This window comes from Hyla sarda, chromosome 3 (genome assembly GCF_029499605.1).
Source record: "Hyla sarda isolate aHylSar1 chromosome 3, aHylSar1.hap1, whole genome shotgun sequence".
Classification (NCBI taxonomy): Eukaryota; Metazoa; Chordata; class Amphibia; order Anura; family Hylidae; genus Hyla; species Hyla sarda.
In genome coordinates, this window is record NC_079191.1 from 315,427,157 (window position 1) to 315,451,592 (window position 24,436).

A 24,436-nucleotide genomic window follows, 5' to 3' on the forward strand; every position below is an offset into this window, starting at 1 on the left:
GGGGTGGATACAATACCACAGACCATCTTTGATTTATTTTTATCTCTGGATGGTTAGGTGCATCAGTGTATTGCCCACTAACATTACAAGCTGCACACTATTGTAAAAGGGAATATGATTGCAATGGTCCGCTAGAATAGATACTGACAACAGCATTCATATTGCTGTACTAAAGACATAAGACTTCATTTCTGTTAATCAGTATTAAACAAAGTGATATTGTTTGAGAACAAAAACATTCAAGGACAAAATTTTATTTAAGCTTGAATTTCCTATAAAAAAAAACAGCCAGCAGAAATGGTATATATAAATGGGATGAGTATTTAACTCAGGGCGAGTTCACCACTCCTGGTGTGACGGAGCTTTCAAGGGCCACTAAGCACTCCGCAGGCATTCTGGGTAGGGGAATATGCAAATCAGCTAAGCTGATACCAGGGAACATCGCCTGAAAAGGTTATGTAATGAGCTGATTTGCATATTCCCCTATATATATATATATATATATATATATATATCTGTATGCATTTCAAAACAACTAAACTGCAACTGTACTTTTCCTTAAAATTGATATATCTGGAGTTTTCTTATATATCAAACTTAGTGAAAGCGACATGCTGCTTTTTTTTTGCTGTAATGTTATTGGTAATATTAAACTTTTAAAAGTTTAATATTTTTAATAAATTTAAGTACACATTTGCTTAAATAATCCATTACTATCATTATTCCCAACACAGGCATTTATGGAATCTCTACAAGATATATAGATAATAAATATGGCACTCTCTAACAGGGTGGTGCTTAAGTAGGATGCCCAATCCGTCTTCACATATAGCTAAAGAACTTTGCACTCAGTTGTGGTGAAATACTTGAATTTAATTTTGCAATCCGTTTAAACACAAATATACCTTGATGTTTCGGTCCAATGGGCCTTCTTCAGAAATCAGGATTGCTGTGAAGGTAGGAGTAGGAGAAACAGCCAGTTACCCCATGACCTATAGTCGCAGACACTGCTGCAACTATATGCCTTACGCAAGTGAATAGAGAAAGTCACAACCAGCTCTGCAGGAATTTTCCTCCCATGGATATGCTATAAATGTCTGTGTTGGGAATATTTTGAGGGAGGGTCCTTGGGTGTTTCAATTTCTAATGGATAAACAGGAAGATTCGAAACACTTGCCAGAAATGAAATGCTATTCCAGCTGAGGTAAAGCCGCAACATATGTACAAAATATGAGTTTTGGTAAATAATAAAGTACATTTAAAGTGTACCTCTAAAGTTTATGCCCCGTGTGTCTTCAGCTCTAGCGTGGACAGACTCACGCTGGGTGGTACAGCTGCTGAGGCAATCGTACGACACCCATGGAGTTCTGCACAAGTCCTATTAATTAGGGAATTCGCTTGGCATTGTACAGTTGCCTTGGAACTGTACTGTCCAACATGGACTGTGTTTCTCCATGCTGGAGCTCCTGTGGGATGTAAACTTTGGAAGAACACTTTAAAATTAGGAGTATGGTTATGTTTCCATTTTTTGTTAGAAATACACTTACAATATTCGCTTTTAAATTTAATGGTATATAAATAAAACAAAATTCTTCACCAGGAACTTTATAATTTGCTGTGCTGCCGGGATTTTTTCATCAGACTGCAATAGTTAATTTATAATGGCCTTTATTCTGTCAGTGTTCTTCAGACAAGGTAGCCACAGAGCTGGAGAAACCTGAATCCTACTGGAAGCCTTGCATGTTATTATCTTAACAACTGAAATATAAAGAAAACATGGAAATAGCTTTATTTTAAGGAATAATGACTACGTAATTGAGCAGGGAGCAAAAAGGGGACGTCTTGGTGAGCACTGCTGTAGATCTATCAGGAGAAAATAGCTGCCATAGTAGCACAGGATTGGATTTATTATAGAAGAAAGCAGAGTGGACAACTAGTTTTGGGGTTCATGTACGCCTTTCCCAGAACCAAAATAGAAGCACCAAAGATACTGTGCGTGCTGCTGTTTCCTCCATTTTCACTTTGAATTTACACTGTAGGGATTAAAGGGGTACTCCCGTGGAAATTTATTTATTTATTTTTTTTTTTTTTAAAGATCAACTGGTGCCAGAAAGTAAAACAGATTTGTAAATTACTTCTGTTTAAAAATCTTAATCCTTCCAGTACTTTTAAGGGGCTGTATACTACAGAGGACATTTTTTTCTTTTTGGATTTCTCTTATGTCACGACCACGGTGCTCTCTGCTGACCTCTGCTGTCCATGTTAGGAACTGTCCAGAGCAGGAGAAAATCCCCATAGCAAACATATGCTGCTCTGGATAGTTCCTAAAATGGACAGCAGAGGTCAGCAGAGAGCACTGTGGTCATGACATTAGAGAAATCCAAAAAGAAAAACATTTCATCTGCAGTATACAGCCCCTAGGTACTGGAAGGATTAATATTTGTTAATAGAAGTAATTTACAAATCTGTTTAATTTTCGGGCACCAGTTGATAAAAAAAAAAAATAAGTTCTCCACGGGAGTACCCCTTTAATTTGGTAATTTTATATATCTATAAACCAATTTGTAGAATTAAAAAAGTCAGGCAAGATCTTCATAGCAAAAATATTTATTTGTTTAGCAAACTTTCTGCTTTGTCACTTCAGCGTCCAATCACTTCCATCTGTTGGGGCCACAGAGATTCCCGCCTCTTTCTTGCTTCTGGTCCAGCACTCTACGTTGTTCGGGTGGAGCACAGAGTTGCTAACTTGCAGCTTCTCTGCCAACAAGCAATTGCCAGCTGCCTCCGGGATGACAAAGATATCACCAAACTCACCCTGCCTCCTCGGCTCTGTTCTTACCTCACCACGGCCTTTATACCGACCCTTAAGGTAAGTATGGTAAAAGTATACCATGGTGATACTTATAGATTCATTATAAGTAAATTACATTTCTTAAAGATTAGTCCATTTATGTCACCCGTGTTTATGTCACCTACTCTAAAAAGTACAAAATGCATTAGGGAAGATTTATCAAAACCTGTGCAGAGGAAAAGTGGAGCAGTCGCCAATAGCAACCAATCAACTTGCTTCTTAAAATTTTCAGAGGCCTTTTTTTAAAATAAAAGAAACGATCTGATTTTTTGCTATGGACAACTGCTCCAGTTTTCTCTGCCCAGGTGTGCAGAGAAAAATAATGGTGACAATCTCCATTGTCACCATTCTTTACCTTTTTAATTATTGAGAATTTACTTTGTATTTGTAAAAGAGAATTATGAGAGAATTGATAAAGCTATGAGCAGATTATTACAGGTACTCTGTTGGCTAAGCTCATCACGGGATAACTATTTCTATCAGTGTCTCCATTGGTTTTACCCTTTTATCTACAAAAGAGCCAAAAAGTTAATAAATGGGCTCCATAGAAAACCTTGCAATGGTGCCCAACTCTAAATGTTTATACTGTATATACTCGAGTATAAGCCGAGTTTTTCAGCACGATTTTTCGTGCTGAAAACGCCCCCCCTCGGCTTATACTCGAGTGAACACCGCCTGTCAATCCCTTCATCAGTGGTCTTCAACCTGCGGACCTCCAGATGTTGCAAAACTACAACTCCCAGCAAACCCGGACAGCCACCGTCTGTCCGGGCATGCTGGGTGTTGTAGTTTTGAAACCTCTGGAGGTCCGCTGGTTGAAGACCACTGCGGCCTTCGTCATCATCCAGACCCCCCCCTTTTGTTTTGAACTCACCTCCCCTCGGCGGGACGTTAGGGTGAGCTGGTCTGGGCCATCTATGCTGCAGGGACCGTCCGGTGGGGATGGTTAGTTGTTGCGGGCTGTCCATTTTCACCGGGGGGGCCTCTTCTCCACGCTTCGGCCCCGGAGTTGCCTTGACGACGACGCACACGTAAGTTCATGCGCAACGTCCCTGTGCGTCGTCGTCAAGGCAACGTCACCGGGGCCGAAGCGCGGAGAAGAGGCCCTCCCGGTGAAAATGGACAGCCCGTAACGACTAACCATCCCCACCGGATGGTCCCTGCAGCATAGATGGCCCGGACCAGCTTACCCTAACGTCCCGCCGAGGGAAGGTGAGTACAAAACAAAAGGGGGGGGGGGTCTGGATGATGACGAAGGCCGCAGTGGTCTTCAACCTGCGGACCTCCAGAGGTTTCAAATCTACAAAAGCCAGCATGCCCGAGCAGCCATCGGCTGGGAGTTGTAGTTTTGAAACCTCTGGAGGTCCGCAGGTTGAAGACCACTGATGAAGGGATTGACAGGGGGTGATGATGAAGAGGGGGGGATGATGACGGGGGTCTGGATGATTACATGAGGGGATGATGTATTTCCCACCCTAGGCTTATAGTCGAGTCAATAACTTTTCCTGGGTTTTTGGGGTAAAATTAGGGGCCTCGGCTTATAGTCGGGTCGGCTTATACTCTAGTATATACGGTAAATAACACCAAAAGTTTATAAATGCATATGCTCATTATACAGGGGTAATGGAAACAGTGATGTCACTCTAGTGGGATACTGCACATATGAAGTTATATCACAGGGATAGTGTGAACTGTGATGTCACGGTATAGGGAAAATGAGTGATGTTACATTACAGGGATATGAAAAACCAGACAACCAAGCAAGGGCACAATACATCACACAAAACCGCTTTGGTCGAAGCCTAGGGCCAAAGACCTTCAATATATGTCCCATTTGTTGTAATATGACTAATAATGAATATATAATGACTATATAATTCAAGTGACCTCCAAATCTGCTGAATGCTTAACTTTGCTCAACTCATACACCTGAACAATCGACCTGCATGTGTATTTCATTGAGGGAAGGGGAATAAATTCTGCCGGACATCTCAAACATTGTACATGTTTAAATCCAACATGCCTAATGTATCTTTAAAGAGGCCTTCATACCAACAAATTGTTGTTCTATTGAGTTCACAGGATCCCACTAGGGTTAACTGTATAATAGCAGTTAACTTCAATTTCACTGACTTTTTTGTTGAATCTAAGATATAAAATGATGTGAAACTGGCTATTAAAACAGCTATCAATTATGCCTATTTACATTGTGACTCTTATTTCTTAATATCTGTAAATAAATGTTTATATCCCATCTAGCCTCCCATACCTGACCCCAATAATATGCGAGATTTTGTCAGTTACCCGACATCAGGAAATGAGAGGTTGCACTGCACTATGAAGAGGACAGAGGATGACCCAGAGGTTGGGGGTCCATGTTACACACTTTATTTGGAATACCTTGGTGGACTGGTGCCTGTTCTTAAAGGCCGTAGGATTAGCAAGCTACGTCCTGAGTTTGTTATAATGGATCCAAAAACAGATGGAAAAACAGGTATTTTCCTTGCTTCCTTTACTTATTACCTGTTGTTACTTAGAGTCATGTTTCTGTTGATGTCAGACAAAAGTGGCCCCGCGTGGGCAGATGTTTTAAGAGAGAAGGACAGGTGCTAAAATATCTGCCTGAATTTGTGTGACGCAATCCACGTGCCATCACACTCTTCCCTGATTTCTTTCCAAGCAGCCTGACCCCCACCATTCATCTCATATGTGACATCTCATAGAAAAGTATCACCACCACCGGAGATCCTAGCTGTTAGGTCTCCAGGAGCTTCCAACCTTGTGGCCAGTAGGGGCAGGAAACGTCACTTCTTCTGGGACATGCATGATGATGTCATCATGCACATTCTGTAAGTAAAGAAGCTTACAGCCTCAAGTGGCCACGACAAGAAGCTGAAGATAATGGTGACTACAAGGGAACTGAGTTTTTTTTTCCTCCTGGGGGGAGGAGGGGGGTCCTACCTACAGCGGGAATGCTGCCTACAGAGGGGTTCTATATACAGGGGACAAACTACCTACAGGGGGTTCTACATCTGTGGGGGCACACTACCAGCAGAGAAACTCCAGGTGTGAGTACCAATGGAAAGCAGCCCAGCTCAATGTATTGTTATATTTTTAACTCAATAAAAACATGGTATGCATGGAGCCTCCAATCTCCCTTTAGTGACAGTTATGCTGCTTAATCAGTCAATTTAACTACAGTGTAAACACTGCAGACAGGCAGTCACCAGTGTAAAGTAAACGCTTTCTTTATTTTGGGTGTAATAATTGTAGTAATATAATTTGGCTCTTAGATCTTAGGCACCAAAGTGATTTTTTTTTTCTTGGCTGAAGCCCTGCTTTCATTTAAGATTGTAACCTCTTGGATCTTTATGGAATACATACTTTATTTTGAACTTAACATTAACCCCTTAAGGACGCAGGACGTAAATGTACGTCCTGGTGAGGTGGTACTTAACGCACCAGGACGTACATTTACGTCCTGAGCATAACCGCGGGCATCGGAGCGATGCCCGTGTCATGCGCGGCTGATCCCGGCTGTTGATCGCAGCCAGGGACCCGCCGGCAATGGCCGACGCCCGCGATCTCGCGGGCGTCCGCCATTAACCCCTCAGGTGCCGGGATCAATACAGATCCCGGCATCTGCGGCAGTTCGCGATTAAAATGAACGATCGGATCGCCCGCAGCGCTGCTGCGGGGATCCGATCATTCATAACGCCGCACGGAGGTCCCCTCACTTTCCTCCGTGCGGCTCCCGGCGTCTCCTGCTCTGGTCTGTGATCGAGCAGACCAGAGCAGAAGATGACCGAAAACACTGATCTGTTCTATGTCCTATACATAGAACAGATCAGTATTAGCAATCATGGTATTGCTATGAATAGTCCCCTATGGGGACTATTCAAGTGTAAAAAAAAAATGTAAAAAAATGTAAAAGTAAAAGTAAAAAATAAGTGAAAAATCCCCTCCCCCAATAAAAAAGTAAAACGTCCGTTTTTTTCTATTTTACCCCCAAAAAGCGTAAAAAAACATTTTTTATAGACATATTTGGTATCGCCGCGTGCGTAAATGTCCGAACTATTAAAATAAAATGTTAATGATCCCGTACGGTGAACGGCGTGAACGAAAAAAAATTTAAAAAGTCCAAAATTCCTACTTTTTTAATACATTTTATTTAAAAAAAATTTATAAAAAATGTATTAAAAGTTTTTTATATGCAAATGTGGTATCAAAAAAAAGTACAGATCATGGCGCAAAAAATGAGCCCCCATACCGCCGCTTATACGGAAAAATAAAAAAGTTATAGGTCATCAAAATAAAGGGATTATAAACGTACTAATTTGGTTAAAAAGTTTGTGATTTTTTTTAAGCGCAACAATAATATAAAAGTATATAATAATGGGTATCATTTTAATCGTATTGACCCTCAGAATAAAGAACACATGTAATTTTTACCAGAAATTGTACGGTGTGAAAACAAAACCTTCCAAAATTAGCAAAATTGCGTTTTTCGTTTTAATTTCCCCACAAAAATAGTGTTTTTTGGTTGCGCCATACATTTTATGATATAATGAGTGATGTCATTACAAAGGACAACTGGTCGCGCAAAAAACAAGCCCTCATACTAGTCTGTGGATGAAAATATAAAAGAGTTATGATTTTTAGAAGGCGAGGAGGAAAAAATGAAAACGTAAAAATTAAATTGTCTGAGTCCTTAAGGCCAAAATGGGCTGAGTCCTTAAGGGGTTAAAGGACATCTATAGTGCAAAATAACTTATCCCCGTAAGTTATAGATCGCGGGGGGTCCGAGCGCTGGGGCCCCCCACGATCTTCGGTACAGGGCCGTGGCGATATACAGGAAAGGGGCGTTCCATCCCCGCATGAATCCCATAGAGATACATGGAGGGGGAGTGTCTGTCGCGGCTTTCTGCTGGGGACGAAACTTCACTTCCTGCAGACTGCCGCGGCCCCGTCCAGGAGATCCCGGGAGGCCCCAGCGCTCGGACCCCCCGTGATCTATAACTTAGCCCCTATCCTTTGGATAGGGGACAAGTTAGTTTGCGCTGGAGTACTCCTGTAAAGCCAGTCAAAAGAATGCTCCCTAACTCGGGAAGGGTTTTTATTGCTGACATTTGTAGAAATCTGTTCCAACTTTAGAAATTATGATTATTGGGGATATTAGACCAACCCTCCCCCCCCAACCTTATTGTAGCCTAAAATACAATAGATCCGAGGAACGTGCTCTCGAATCACCCAAAGTGCAAGAAAAAGTGCAATAGATGAGAAAACTGTATGGGCAGAGAGGGCTGAATGCAGTGGGTTGCATTGGGAATGGTATTCTTGTAGCTGGAATGGATGGTTTATACTTATTGGGGCAAGTGCTTGAATATTTGAATGCATCTGGTTTATTTCCTTCTTGAAATGTTTCATTCTTTTTTTTTATCTACAGATGAAATCTACAGCAATGGACTGATTTCAACAGTTATTGACAGCTGTAATTGTTCTGACTCCAGTGACATTGAATTGAGTGATGATTGGGCGGCCAAAAAATCTCCAAAGATTGCAAGAGCTAGTAAATCTCCCAAGCTACCTAGGTGACTTGAAGTCTTATTTTAATAAATTTTACCTATTATTCCTAAAATGTGTCTGTGATGTCTAGAGCAGTTACTTTCCGTTTCAAACCAGTTAAAAAAAAAAAAAAAAAAATAGGCATATGTTTTTATGCTGCCACTGTGTCATGTAGAGAGAATAGACACTGGCAGATACTTTGTACAGGTGTTTGTGGTGTGGACTAGGTGAGCTGTTTTTTCCATTTAAACATCTGATATTTGGGTGTATTAGAAAAGGATTTTACTGTGCACCAGGGGATGTGTAGATTTTTTTCTAACTAGTTTGTTTAGCTATTTCAGCCATATCTATTACATGTGGTCTCCAACCTAAAACATTAACAGATTAATGGATCCTTTATACCTTTCTAGGAATTTTGTCTGCTAAATTTATGCCTTGTTTGTACTTCCTAAGCCAGCTTAAAGGGGTTATGCGCTGCCCTGGCTTTCGGAGCTCCGCTCGCAGCGTCCAGAAGTTCATTACTCCGAACGCTGTGTGCGGGCTTCCATGTTCGTGGCCGCCGGGCGTGACGTCACGCCCGCCCCCTCTACCAAAGTCTATGGGAAGGGGGCATGACAGCGGTTGCGCCCCCTTCCCATAGACTTTCGTTGAGGGGGCGGGCGTGACGTCACGAGGGGGTCGGCTGTCATGCCCCCTTCCCATAGACTTTCGTTGAGGGGGCGGGTGTGACGTCACGGAAGCCCGCACACAGCGTTCGGAGTAATGAACTTCCGGACGCTGCGTGCGGAGCTCCGAAAGCCAGGGCAGCGCACAACCCCTTTAAGTGTTATAATTATAAATCACAAACTTGTAAGAGAAGGCAGAGCCCATCTTTAGGGTAGGGTCACACATAGCATATACGCAGCGTATTTAACCATGTGCAAAATCTGCTGCGCAGCAGGAAATGTGCTACGTATTTTTTTGTGAGCAGATATGCAGTGTTACCTGGCTGCAGACCTGTGTGTGCAGTGACTGAAGTAACTGGTCATTACATTTACATGATGACCATGGACTGAATATCTGGTATATCATAAAAGCCATAGAGCCTCACACTGTTCTCTTGTATTTTAGAGGATAGCTTTAATTTTTTTCTACAACATAAGAAAGAAAGAAAACATTTTTGAACGACCTTGCAGATCATCCATTATGGTGCAAGTGTGAAGTTTAGAAGCCAGTTTTATTTCTCATGCCTGGAAATCTGTCTCCCCAACACCTCATTAATCAATATGTGGACCTGCTTCCAGAAGGTTTGGACCATTGGACAAGTCCACCAGACATGTTTATGGTCTCTGATTTCCAGACATGAAAAACACATTTTAAAAATGTACACTGTGAACTCATCCTCAAAGTTACTGGCTTGACACCCTTTTCCTTCTGTTGGGATAAGATTGTCATGTGGCAGTTGTGAGCACATCTGCATACATAAATGTTATGGCTCATTGTATTCTAACAGATAAGGCTGATTTGTGCCGTATGCGTCAGCAAGGTACTGTTGTGCGGGTCCAGCATACTATCACTCACTGACTTGCTAGTAACCAATGGACTCCTGCTTCTTAAATTAATATAGGCCCAAGACCCAGTATTATATACCGTAGAGAACAAAATTTACGTGATATTCTGGTACATACACAAATGCTCCCCTCGGTGAGCCAGGGATCACACTGTAAATTTAATTACAATAACCCAGGGCCTAAGCCTGGGGCACAAAATCCCTTTCAGTGAAGCCCCCCTTACTAAAATATAACTTTTATTCACTCTTAAGGATAAAATATAAAAGTGACTGGTGATCTTAAAAGAACACAAAACAGCTCCAAGTGTTAGAATACAATTAGGATATACCCACAAATGTGAAATGCTGGTGTCTGCAGTCCCCCTTATTATGGATTGCTGTATTGTGAATTAAAACTATTAATATTGCCCCCTTCTACTAGTTTCAGTACAGCAGCACCGTACTCAGGAGGATAATAAGGCAACACCCTTCCTCGTGGTCCTCCTGATCTTATATGCCCTAGGTAGATTACCTCATCATTAGGTGCCAGCCAGCCAATACCTCCTAACTGTTTATTAATCCAATATATATATCAATAAGTGTTATAAGATCCGTGGCACCTGTTTATAAATATGGTCCAGAATATGTCACGGATGGCTGTTTTGTATGAAGTTTAATATTATATTTCACAGTGGAGTGGTGAAATTAAGTTCCCCCACATGCTCAGTATAACTAAATGAATTACAGTATATCTAAAGTTCCCCCACATGCGCAAATGTTTGAGAGCGGTATTATAGTTGTAAGTTTCAACACAAGCTCAATATGCCCTTTCTATCAGTGGAGAAACTAATTCTTCCACATGCGCAATTCAGGCATATACATAAAGTTTTCACGTATGCGCGAAGTATATGGGCAGCGCAATGGAGATGTAAACACAGAGCATGTGCAAAAACTGCAAATCATGTGATATCTAGGTCATGTGATTAGACGTAGGAGATCAGGTACAGTATGTCACAGAATGATGACGTTCCAACACCAGATTGGATCACTGGAACGCAGTAAAGTGACACAGGTATGACGTCACTCACTAAGTCTATAAATAGCCAATCAATTGGGTATCCACCATGCCTTTAGCCTTTGATAAAGCCAGATTTTACTGGCGAAACTTCAGGAATACTTTTAGAGCGCCACTATTGTCAGTTAGTCTATCCCATATATACGCTATTGACAACAATTGTTGGAAAATGAATATAAAAAGTCCGACAAGGGACTAAACATCAGAGTGTATAAGTGTAACTAACAAGACACACAATGACATAGTGTACGCAGTTTTAATATTCACTTGCCACCCAGTGGTAATTGAGCACAAGGCACTAGATATTTTATTGAATAATAAAAGTTAAGGGTATTTTTGGGGTTTATCCCTATTAGTAAGAGCAATATTAAATTGACCTTGAGCAGCTGTCATCATTTGACAGGTGGTATGTTTTCCTCGTCACCTGTAAGGGTCAGTATGTGATATAAAGCCATGACCTCTTCTAACACATATTCTGTTCATAGAATTAACATAGAAGCAAGAAAATCTCCAAAGCTGTCAAGGGCTGCGCAAGAGATTACAAGGTCCCCTCGATTACCTATAAGGAAGCCTTCAATTGGGTCACCAAGCTTAACTCGAAGAGAATTTCCTTTAGAAGATATCACACAGGTAAATTTGTTAACATACATAGAGTGTCAGTGTTGGTAAAATCTATAAAAGATTTCTATGACAGATATGGAAAAGGTTATAACAACAAAAATTCAGCACTAGACATTAAAGTCCATAATCACGTCCGCTTTACTCTTAGTGCTTGAATTTCACCCCTAAGATGGTTTACTGAATATCAGTGTATACTACACTCAATGGCCACTTCATTGGGTGGCCAGGCCATGTACAGTGATCTGAATATGGGTACACTGTGGTAATAAAGATATGGACATGGTAAGCAACAATGATCAGGTAGGCTGTAATGTTTATTTAATGCTTAATTACAACTAAGTGGCCCATAGTGTGCCTATATTTTTTTTCTCGCACCATTATACCACCACCATGCTGAACTGTGGATATAAGGCAGGATGGTTCCATAACTTTCTAAGTTGTTTATGCCAAATTTTTACCCTGCCATTTGAATGTCACAGCTAGAATCAAAACTCATCGGACTGGGCAAAGTTCTCAAAGTCTTCCATTGTAGCCTCATTTATTTTACAGCAGTGGCACCCATTGTGGTCTTCTGCTGCTGTAGCCCATCTGTTTTAAAGGAGATCTGTAGTAGTAATTTTTCAGAATCCCCTGTGCCCGGGCTCCAAAAAGTAATAAAATGAACTTTAACTCACCTTCAAAGTTCCCTGCTTCTTGGGGACAATGAGTCATACTGCGCTTAGCGTATCGCTGGCTGCAGCAATGTCCCGCCTCAGCCGGTGATAGGCTTAGCGTGATGTAACAAGTCTTGGCCTCGCCTTCTCCCTGCTGCCCGGGCTCCTTACAAGACAGTATGCTCAGTCTATCACTGTCCGAGGTGGGACATTGCTGCTAAGGGCGATACGCTGAGCGCAGTACAACTCATCATCCCCAAGAAGCAGGAAGAAGACCGGCACCGGAGGACCAGGATACTTATATCGGCACAACATGGGAACTTTGGAAGGTGAGAGAAAGTTTGTTTTGTTACTTTTTGCTTCCCAAGCACCGGGGATTCTGAAAAATTACTACTACAGATCTCGTTTAAGGTTGAACGTGTTGTGCATTCAGAGATGGTATTTTGCATACCTTGGCTGTAACAAGTGGTTATTTGAGTAAATATTGCCTTTCTCTTATCTTGAACCAGTTTGCCCATTCTTTGTGACCTTAAAGATTAACTGCCTTTCACTGGATATATCTCTGTAAACTCTAGAGATGGTTATTTGTAAAAATCTCAGTAGATGAGCAGTTTCTGAAATACTCAGACCAGACTTTTTGGCACAAACAACCATGCCTTGTTTAAAGTCACTAAAATCCCCTTTCTTCAACATTCTGATGCTCTGTTTGAACATTGGCTAGTTGTCTTGACCATATCTACATGCTTAAATGCTATGAGTTGTTGCCATGCGAATGGCTGATTCTGCAAGCGGAAATTCAGAAGTGTGAATGGGAGTGTGGAATCCCATAGAGTCTATGGGCTTTAATTTGAGGCGGAATTCTGCTGTGTGAATAGACCCTTAGAGTGGTCTGTTTTTCCTTCGTCCCTATTAGCCAAGTCGCACAATATTTTTATGTTTATTTTGGATGTAATGTGATGCAATGCTTACAAAAATACATAACACAATTTTTTATTTTTTTTAAACATATGTGTATTATAAATTTACATTATAATAAAACGTAGACAATTTTAAATGCATGTCATCAAATTGTTCTTCAGATTGTGCATTTAATCACATGGTAAATGTGCATATTGTTGTCAATATTTTAATTATTTCTGATGCATTTGCTATCCATTAGAAAATATTTCAATCACTTAGAAACAGTGGGCATAGTATTACAGTATCACTTTACGGTATTATAGGGTTACTCCGCTCCCCAGCGTCCGGAACATTGAGTTCCTGAACGCTGTGTGCGGGCTTCCGTGTTCACGCCTGCCCCCTTGTTACGTCACGCCCCGCCCCCTCAATGCAAGTCTATGGGGCAGTCCGTGATGTCACGAGGGGGCGGGCCTGAACACGGACGCACACAGCGTTCAGGAACTCAATGTTCCGGTGTGAGGTGGAATTTTGCGGATGCTGGGGAGCGGAGTAATTCTTTAATTGTAGTGGCTGAATAATTTACATGACACATAGATATTCATTGTGGGACCAACGCTTGAAAAATCAGCTTGGAATAATTGACTGTGTTTTATCAAGTACACTGAAACATTTAACAGCAATGATTATTAATGTATTCATGAATGCGGTCATCTCTTATTGCAGCATAACTACCTTGCTCAGGTCACGTCCAATATATGGGGAACCAAATTTAAAATAGTAGGATTAGCAGCATTCTTACCAGCAAATCTTGGAGCCGGTAGGTACTTTAACAATTCTTTGTGAACAATAATAGAAGTGAATAACCGCATAGCATTTTGTTTTTTGTACTTTGTTCTATGTACTATGTCTAAAGGAACTTTTATTATTTAGGGCTGGTTCACACTATGATGTACAGTGCTAAAATATTTATTACTTTGTTCACATTTATTATATTATTATTATTATTATTATTATATTCATTGCTTTGTTCACATTATATTATAAAGAGTGTTGTACATTATAAAGAGTGTTGTATTGGTATTTGCTGGGCTGCTGTTTAACATCATACCTTTTATTTAACATTATAGGAAAGAGTAGTCTAAAGTAAAACTATGGTATACAGTGTTTTTTATTTTTTAGTTTTTTACAATAGCCGACATATGCCACTGTTTACCTATATACTTGTGGCATGTATCTTTGAAAAAACCAAAAAAAAAAGTGTGAACAGAGCCTAAAAAGAGTCATTCTTTAATGGGAAATGTATACCTGATTATTCAGTATTGAGTATTTGTAAATTTGTGTGATAAATTGTACTATAAACACAGATTAGAAAGTGTTATCAGTGATCTGAATCTAGAGACAGCAGGTGACATTTAGATGTACATTACCCCAAACATTTGAGACTTTTATTGTTCTACCCAAGCCCTTTCTGCTATATAATTCTTACAAATGACTGTACCAGGATGAATATCTCACTCACTTGCAAATGATGAGTGAAGCGTTTTTAAGGCAGGGTCTCACGAACAATATTTTGCTGAGTATTTGCTGCTGCGTTTCATTGGGGGAGATTTATCAAAGGATTTAGACTGGTTTTTCCCATCTAAATATGTGCGACTTTTTTGCGACTTTTGCTTCAGAGGATTTTCAAAACATGATGCATTCCAGTCTATATTATATGGAAAAATGCATTGGTGCTGGATTTATCAAAAGCGACTTTTTGGCGAAAAGTCGCGTCGGCTGAAAGTACGCCAAAATGTCAGACCATGTTGGAGCAGGTTTAAATATAATCTAAAGCATAGATCCCGAAGTCCGTGCACAGAATTTATCAAGAGCCGTGCGACTTTTGATAAATTAGGCGCACAATAGACCAGCCTAATGCTCTGTAGTTAGGTCTATATTGATGCAGGAAATAGACAACTTTGATAAATCTCCCCCATTGACTTCAATAGGCAGGAAGATACATAGCAGCAAATATGCAACAAAATACGGCACATGTGACCCTACCCTAAGGGAGTAAAGGGGTTATTTTGGACATTTTAATTGATGACCTATCCTAAGGATAGGACATCAGTATGTAAATGTTGGGGGTCCTTCTTTAGCTGATTGAAGAGACCGCTCCACTCATGCAAGCATTGCAGCCTTCTCTACTTACTTCTTCACTCAGCTCTGTATAGTACATTCAGTGACATGCTGTACCTGGTATTGCAGCCCACCCTATTAAAGTGAATGGGACAAGCTGATATACCATGTACAGCTGCTACTGAATATATACATCTTCATCAGTCATAGTAAAGGATAAAAAAAATAAAAATAGAAAAGTAGCCTCCAATCGCGCAGCAAATCAACTCACTCTCCATGTGATGAGGGCAATGCCCAAAAATGTATTAGTCAACTATAAGCGCTTTCAGAGATCAGTAACGTCTCCTTCCTCAGATAAAATGACTTCATGTTTTATCCTAGGAAGGAGACGTTACTGATCTCCGAAAGCGCTTATAGTTGACTAATACATTTTTGGGCATTGCCCTCATCACATGAAGAGTGAATTGATTTGTTGTACGATTGGAGGCTACTTTTCTATTTTTTATTTTTATCCTTTGGTATTTTCTGGTCCATTCCTTTGTGTTTGAACCAGTAATCCTCCATGCTGCACATTCAGGCTCCTACGCTATCTCCCCTGAGTGGGATTGATTGGTCTCTACGGGAGTTGTGGCTTTTCCACAACCCCTTCAGGTGAGCACCCTGTTGCTATTATCTTTATTTTATTCTGAAGTTGTAATGATGTTATTACCCTATGTGGCACCCGTGCCTTTCTTCTTTTTTGTTTTATCCACATCAGTCATAATGATATGGTATACCTCAACAATATGCTATAACATTAAATGATCGGAATACCTTTGTTAATACATTGTCATTTATTTTATATCTATTATACATACTAATGCCCTCCTTCTATCAACTAGTCATTTATAAAACAAGTTTGCTGCACCTCCAGCCAAGACAGATGACCATTTACCTTCCAGAAGTGCGAAAAATTTCCATGGACTATATTAATTTGCCAGTATTTAATACAAATGTTTTTAGTGAAGATGAAGATGATTTACCAGGTAAGCATTATCAAAAGCTTTGAAGGATACATACTTTTATTTTTTATTTTCACAAATGCAAAGTGTATTAAATTGGAACCCAGGACACCTGAAAAGCTTTATTTACATTAATCTGTGTTTTCGTCAGTGATACATAAACACATTTATAAAAACCTCTGATCTGTAAGCTGAAGGAAGCCATCCAGCAGTAATGAAACTTATGGGTTTTGCACTGCCTAGATGAGAATACACAGAATGAAAACACTAAATACACCTTTATTAACCTCTCCTGAGATTTGCAGGTTTTAGCCTCTGCGTTGTATATGTGATAGAACCCGTATAAAATAGACGGCAGACTTCAAAGATGGCAGGCATTATTTATTATAATTTTTTTTTTGTAAACTGACGTCTTCAGTTAAGGCTTAAAGAGTACCTGTCACTAAATAAACTTTTCTAAACTAACTCAGGCTATGTTCCCTAACTACTCCTAACCCCCCTCCCACCCTTAAAAAAAATTTCAGAGCTTTAAAAAGCTGTGTATCATACCTTTATTCTTGCTCACATAGTGCAATCTCCCAGCAGGAGAAAGTGGGCATTTCTAAGCAGGCATAACATCAATGATGTCTGCTGGGGTACCACTTCTGCCCTCACATCGTTGCAGCGATGTGATGAATAGAAGACCTCAGGCTCTGTGCAGCACGCCGAAAAATTTACAGGCGGAAAAAATAATTTTATTTTCGCGCGGAATTGCCCGCGGACATGGGGGAGAAAGAAGTGAAGGTTTTTTTCAGCCATTTCCATGCAATTTGCTTGCAAATCGCGCTCGAATTCCGCGCGAAATCGATGTCTGGTGGAATTTATTTTTACCATTGACTTCAATTGATTTCTGCTAGCGGATTCCTCTTGAAGAATGAACATGTTCTTTCTTCAAGCGGAATGGAATTCAGCGTCGGAATTCTGCTAGCAGAATTTCCACAGTGTGAACAGGACAGCAGAAATAACATTAAAGTCAATGGGTAGAGGAGATGTGCATTAGTTTGGTGCAGAGAATTCAAGAGGAATTATTCGAGTAAATTCTGCGTGAATTACTCAGTGTGAATGCACCCTTTCAGTGAGATTAAGTTCAGCTTTTAGTCTGTGCAGCTGCTTTCAGTGAGGCTCTTTGCAGCTGTCAATTAAGCTCAGTGCAGAGAAACACTTCCTTAGTTTGGACTACTGCCATTACAAGCAGGAGACCAAAATCTTAGATTTTGGCCAGACGGAATGTGTTCTGGCCAAGAAGGGAGAGCATACAACCGTAAAACCTACATAAAAGTTTTTTTTTAATTGGAAGCCAATTATAAAAGTTATTTATTTGGCATAAGGAATCAAATATTAACCAAGTAAGGAGTCGGGGCGTACCTGTACACCGTCCACTCCCGTTTTATAACACGGGGCCATAGACCCCCGTCATAGCGGGTTGTTCCCGGCCTCTAACAATGACCGGGACCCGTGGCTATTAACCCTTTAGACGCGGCATTCAAAGTTGATTGTCACGTCTAAAGTGAAAGTAAAGTACTGCCGGTTAGCTCAGCGGGCTGTTCGGGACTGTCGCAGTGAAATCGCTGGAGGACCCCAGGAGGATCCCTTTCTGCCTCCTGCATGTCCGATTGCCAAATGACTGCTCAGTGCCTGAGATACAGGCATGAGCAGTCAAGCAGCAGAATCATTGATCAATGTTATCCCATGGGATAACAATGATCTATGTAATGTGTGCAGTGTTATTGCCCCCTATGGGGCTAGAACATTGCAAAAAAAAAGTGAAAAAAAAAAGTTAAGATCATTTAACCCCTTCCCTAACAAAAGTTTGAATCGCCCCCCTTTTCCCCCATTTAAAAAAAACATCTGTGTAAATAAAAATAAACATGTGGTATCGCTGCATGCGGAAATGTCCGAGTTATAAAAATATATAATTAATTAAACCGCACGGCCAATGGCTTATGTGCAAAAAAATAAAAAATGTCCAAAATAGTGTCTTTTTTGTCACTTTTTATATCATGAAAAAATTAATAAAAAGCGATCAAAAAGTCTGATCAATACAAAAATTGTACCGCTAAAAACTTCAGATCACAGCACAAAAATTGAGCCTTCATTCCTCCCTGAAGTACGACAAAATCACCTACAGAATAAAGAGGTGTAATTTTTTACCAAAAAATGTACTGCGTAGAAACGGAAGCAAAATGGCATTTTTTCTTCAATTTTGTTGCACGATTATTATTTTTTCCGTTTTGCCATAGATTTTTGGGTACAATGACTGATGTCATTACAAAGTAGAATTGGTGGTGCAAAAAAGAAGCCATCATATGGATTTTTAGGTGCAAAATGGAAAGAATTATGATTTTTTAAAGGTTAAACGAAAGTGCAAAGACGGAAAAACCCCGAGTCCTTAAGGGGTTAAAAATCTGGTTTAATGACAGTGTCCATTTAAAAGCTATGGACATTATTTAAACTGTTTTTGTATTGTTGAATTGTTTCCAGAATGTGAAATCCAAGCAACTTATAAATAGAACTCATACAGCAAACTGTAGAAGCAAAAGTAAGAAGTGCTTTATAAAAACCTATAAAATATTTAGCACTATGAAAAGTAAAAACACAAAAAAAGCATAAAAACACAAAATTCCTTTTTAAAGCTGTCCATACAACTTTTGTACTCAGATGGATAAGTTGTTGTCAGAGGTTCCTGCAAGTGTCTCCATTCTTCCGATTCAGAATACATGCAGACTCGGCTATCTCTGCTGGCCATTGATTTTAGATAGCTGTTGACCAGCAGTATTAGACAAATCGGATTAAATGTACAGATATCCAGAGGACATGAGGCAGATTCAGCAGTGAGACAGACGGAGTTGTTAACAATAAGATGGTAGCATAAGAGTAAATATACACAAGGCCTATTAAGATGACAGACTGCGCCTACTGTTTAAACCTAAGTACACAGCCCATTTTGGACTCGAAGACACAGCCAATTTTAATTTTTAAGTTTTGGTTTTATCCTCCTTGCCTTTTAGGAGACATAATTCTATTCTTTTTTTCATACACATTTTCTTTTTTCTTTTTTGCGCAACCATTTGCAATTTGTAATCACACAGTTTTACCATAAAATGTATGGCGCAACCAAAAAAAAGTTTTTTGTTTGTTTTATGCATTGGTTTTCCTGCAGCAACCAATCACAGCTCAATTTTCATGTCTTTACGAGCAAGCTTTTTAAACAAAATACGGTAATAAAAGTGTAAAATTGCCCTATTCTGATCCCCTATATGTTTCTTATTTTTTTGTATACACGGCTGTATGACATCTAATTTTTTGCGCAGTGATCTGTAGTTTTTATCGGTACCACTTTTGCATATATGTGGCTTATTGATCACTTTGTATTCCTTTGTTCTGGGATATGAATTGATGAAAAAGCTGCAATTTTGGACGTTGGTATTGTTTCATGTTTTCACTGTTCACCATAGGGGATTATTAACGTAATATTTTAATATCTTGGACATTTCCGTATGCGGCGATACCAAAGATGTTGATTTTATTTTCTTCTTTTACATTTTTAGTGTTCAGTACTATACATAGGCATAGCACTGATCAGTGTGATCTGCAGTCTACTTCTATCGTCCACCCTTAGCTGTGGGACCCACGGTCTATAAAACAAACACAGTTCCTGGGAAATAGAGGATCACGGGGCTCCCTTGTACTACCCACCCACATGTGAGCCACACCTATATAGATCTAAAGGGGAGAAAAGGGAGAACGCTTCTTGGTGTAATAAAAGAGAGATAAACAGTATTAAAGTGAAATAAAACAGCAGCTCACCAGATGTGGCTGTGTAACATCATACACAACAATGATAGGTGCATCAAGAAGTAGTGTATCCGCAGCCCTCCGGCTAAGCAAGGTATTCAATCGGTCTGGCCTGATGAAGCTGCTTTCCCGCAGTGAAACGCGTTGCATCTTGGGAAATAAACTACCTCGATTTTATCTGATCTCCATTCCTTTTGTATCCTGCGCCATGTGGAGCCGGCCTTCTCCTTGAAGCCAGACCGATTGAACGCCTATATAGATGTCCCATACACATACAATATAATTAGCAGTATACCATTACACAAATTGTTTTGCTGTGTGTTTTAAACACTTTTAGAAACTGCATGTAAAAATTTGACTTGTCAGTTCGCCCTTAGTTTGAAGAAAGGTTAATGTCATAATCATTTTAAATTAACTTTCATTTAAATTATTTTGCTTATTTTTTGTGTATTTTGTTTCCTACTAATTGTTTAGTTTAGGAAACTACTGTATTGTAGTAAGTTGTTTGCATTTTATTCCCTCTCTTACAGTAACTGGAACTTCGGGGGCACCTGAAAACAACCCACCTTGCACTGTGAATATTCCCATTGCACCTATCCATAGCTCTGCCCAGGCTATGTCACCAACTCAAAGTATCGGCTTAGTTCACTCTTTGTTAGCCAATCAAAATGTACAGCTAGATGTCCTGGCCAATCAAATGGTAGCCCCAGCACCACCAGATCATCCAACAGAAAATACTGTTCAGTATTCAGCACAGAATCGATATTCTAATCCAGGGCAAGTCATATTTGGAGGAGTTGAAATGGGCCGCATGTTGCAACCTCCCCAGCTGCCTTTGCCTCATCCACCTCAAAGTACAGTACAAATGTCCATTGACCACAACGAGCGAGATCATGAACATCCCCAGAAGTCAAAACCTATACGGCAGATTCCTCAGTTTGCAGAAGGAGATGCTGTTGTTTTCACCACTGTTCAAGAAATGCAGTTGAACAAATTAAATCCTCCTCCTCCATACCCCGGAACAATTCCAGCTCCTCCTACTTCAGCAGCTCCTCCACCACCAATCCCACAACCTCCTGTAGACCTCTGCTTAAAAAAGGGTGACTTTTCCCTGTTTTCTAGTGGGCACTACCAAACCCCACTAGGTTATGAACGAATAACAACATTTGATAGCAGTGGCAATGTCGAAGAAGTGTGCAGACCACGAACCCGGATGCTGTGTACTCAAAATACCTATACACTTCCAGGCCCAGGAAGCTCTGCAACACTAAGAGTTTCTGCAACAGAAAAGAAGATTAAACAACCTTGCACTAGTGCCACACTAAATAGGCTGACTGTCCCTCGTTATTCTATACCCCCTGGTGATCCACCACCATACCCTGAAATTGCTGCACAGCTTGCTCAAAGCAGGGGTGCAGCTCAGAGAATAGACAGCAGTCTCATCCATGCTACTTTACGGAGAAATAGTCGTGAAGCTACTCTTAAAATGGCTCAAATGACTGATAACCAGAGGGCTACACTACAACATCCACCTAAATCAAAGAGCAATGTTGTGACTGGACAATACCAGCAACGGACACCAACAGCATTGTACACATGTAGCCAGTGTAGTAGTAGTACTGGAGTTATGAGTAGTAGCATTAGTAATCATAATAGTAATATGAGCACCAGCACCATTGGTGCTGCAAATATTCGCCCTAACCTACTTTCAGCTTGTGGTCCACAGCAGAGTACTGTTATAGTTCACTCTGCCAGCACAGCTCCTTTAGCATCTCAGTCTTCTTATAACCTTTTAAGTCCTGCTGAAAGCTGCAGAGACAGGACAGACTATATTAACTCTGCCTTTACAGAAGATGAAACGGTTTCCCAGCATTGCCAAGTAGAAAAGCCAGTCAGGCATATAAACCTGGCTGAGGCAGGACTTACTGTAAAGCGTCCACCACCATACCAATGGGACCCAATGGTAAATGAGGATGTATGGGTTCCACAGGAAAGGACAGCTCATAACACATTGCCAGTTCCCAAGAGGCCTCCACCCTTAATACTTGGACAGGGCCAACATTTAGATATGTCACGTGTGCCATTTATTTCCCCTAAGTCGACAACCAGCCCCATTTCAACATTCCAGTCAAATTATGGTGTTGGGATACCTTTTGCTAGTGGGTATAATGTGCCACCTCCTATCCAACAAGTACAAAAGCCTTGCTCCCCAAAGGAACCTCTAGCTCCAGCGCAGTTTGTGCAGCAGGAGCCGGCTATAGTAGTACAGCCTGCATATCCACCCAATCTGCCTTGTTGCCCCTTGCCACCCATGTATCCAGGAAGTAGTAATTGCAACGGCTTGCAGCTCCCTGCATTAGCTCTACACCCGTGGAACACATACAGTGCATGCCCCCCAGTCCCAAGCTCACAGACTTCCCTACCACCAAAACCTCATTTGTTGCCAGAAAAAACTGTTCTATCTCTTCCTCAGCCTGAGCTCCAAAGTAATGTGGGTACTGAGGTAATGGTAGAAACTGCGGATAATTTCCAGGAGGTCCTTTCCTTAACCGAGAGCCCTGTACCCCAGAGGACAGACAAATTTGCTAAGAAAAATCGAAAACGTTTGGATAGCAGGGCAGAAGAGGGGAATGTTCAGGCCATTACTGAGGGCAAGGTAAAAAAGGAGGCAAGGACTTTGGGTGATTTTAATTCCCTCATATCTAGCCCCCGGCTTGGAAGAGAAAAGAAAAAGGTAAAAAGTCAGAAAGATCAGCTAAAATCCAAGAAGCTAAATAAGACAAATGAATTTCAAGATAGTTCTGAAAGTGAACCGGAACTCTTTATCAGTGGAGATGAGCTGATGAACCAGAGCCAGAGCAATAAAAAGGGATGGAAAACCAAGAGAAACCTTAGGACAGCTAGTGACCTGGATGAATTTAAGTGTCGGAAAGCAAACGATAAAGATGATGGCAGATTGGGAAGCCAAGGATTTGTATATGTCATGGCCAACAAGCAGCCTCTTTGGAACGAGGCAACACAGGTCTACCAGTTAGACTTTGGGGGTCGGGTGACTCAGGAATCTGCAAAAAATTTCCAAATAGAACTGGAAGGTAGACAGGTATGGGAACAATTACATAAAATAACGTATAAACAGATTATTTTTTACTAACTGTTCATGAGCTGTACTGTAACATAAATTGACAGTTTTGCATCTATTTTATTGCACTAAAGCATCAAAACGTGAAAAATATACTTTGCAAATACTCTTGGTTAAAAATAATTTACTTTTTGTCTATAAATTTATAGACTACAAACTTGGCCCTGCAGTCATATGTCACTTTATTAACCTACACAGCAAAGGTGTAGGTGACATAGGCCTGCAAGGGGACTGTGCGTTCAAAAAAATGATATATTTAGAAAGACAATTTGCAAAAATAAATGTTTTATATATTTTAAATGCACTAGAGCAATAAAAATGACACTAGATGTGTATGCCTTTTAAATGTGTTACATTTTTATATATTTGTGAGAAAAAATATTTGTAAATAAAAAATGAAGTTTCTGGGTGTGGATCATATGGTTGCATAATGAACCCACAAAGTCAGTCCAGTTAAAACGGCAACCAGTAGAATGGGCTTTATATTCATCTCCAAATAGGAATACTGTTTGATGTTTATATAGTAGGGGTGATAGGTACATGATGCTTAATCTGAAAACAACACATCTGTTATTAAGAAGATTAAGTGCCTATGGGTATTAAACAGGCCATTTGTCAACTTGTTCACTAGGGATACATGTCTCTACACAGAATGAAACTGTCAGCAATAAATGGACAGCGTCAGACTATTTAGGGACTATTTACAAGGGTAACAGTACACCTAGTTGTTAAATTATTAGTATATTTTGAGGAAGAATGACAGAGGAATTTCTACTGCTTAGGAGTGCAAATAGTAGGACTTTATAGTATGCTTTTTAAAAAACATAATTTCTCAGCACTAACCCAACAAATTGGTAATTAATAAGTAAACACCAAATCTTGAGTAAACCCTAAGGGGGGAAATTATCAATGGTGTAAAAAAAAAAGTATAAAATTTTTGCACAATGCTTACAATTTTGAAAAAACACAGGAAGAGTCAAAAATGTTTGCACCAAACTCATACACAAAATATTTGACAAATTCCCCCCTCTTGCTTTCATTGTGTGTAAAAACGTATGATTTTGTATAGGTCTATGAAAAAACTGTCTGTTAGTAATCCTGCAGAGAACACATTTATAATTCCTCCTTAATCTGATCCATTGTCAGCTAGT

At 40.2% G+C, this 24,436-nt stretch overlaps 1 protein-coding gene and 1 long non-coding RNA gene across 2 annotated transcripts in view; one reads left to right on the forward strand and one right to left on the reverse strand.

Moving 5' to 3' along the window:
- TULP4 (TUB like protein 4) overlaps positions 1-24,436 on the forward strand; it is a 237,499-nt gene that overhangs the window by 211,196 nt on the left and 1,867 nt on the right. Inside the window, exons 8-14 of the mRNA XM_056567101.1 lie at positions 2,645-2,869; positions 5,111-5,345; positions 8,298-8,442; positions 11,505-11,649; positions 13,917-14,010; positions 16,193-16,336; positions 20,677-23,246. Of these exons, the coding sequence (XP_056423076.1) occupies positions 2,645-2,869; positions 5,111-5,345; positions 8,298-8,442; positions 11,505-11,649; positions 13,917-14,010; positions 16,193-16,336; positions 20,677-23,246 (3,558 nt within the window). The remainder of the gene's footprint in view (positions 1-2,644; positions 2,870-5,110; positions 5,346-8,297; positions 8,443-11,504; positions 11,650-13,916; positions 14,011-16,192; positions 16,337-20,676; positions 23,247-24,436) is intronic.
- The window catches only part of LOC130362507 (uncharacterized), a 65,531-nt gene continuing 42,658 nt past the window's right edge, over positions 1,564-24,436 (reverse strand). Inside the window, exon 3 of the long non-coding RNA XR_008891451.1 lies at positions 1,564-1,758. This is a non-coding gene — a long non-coding RNA (uncharacterized LOC130362507). The remainder of the gene's footprint in view (positions 1,759-24,436) is intronic.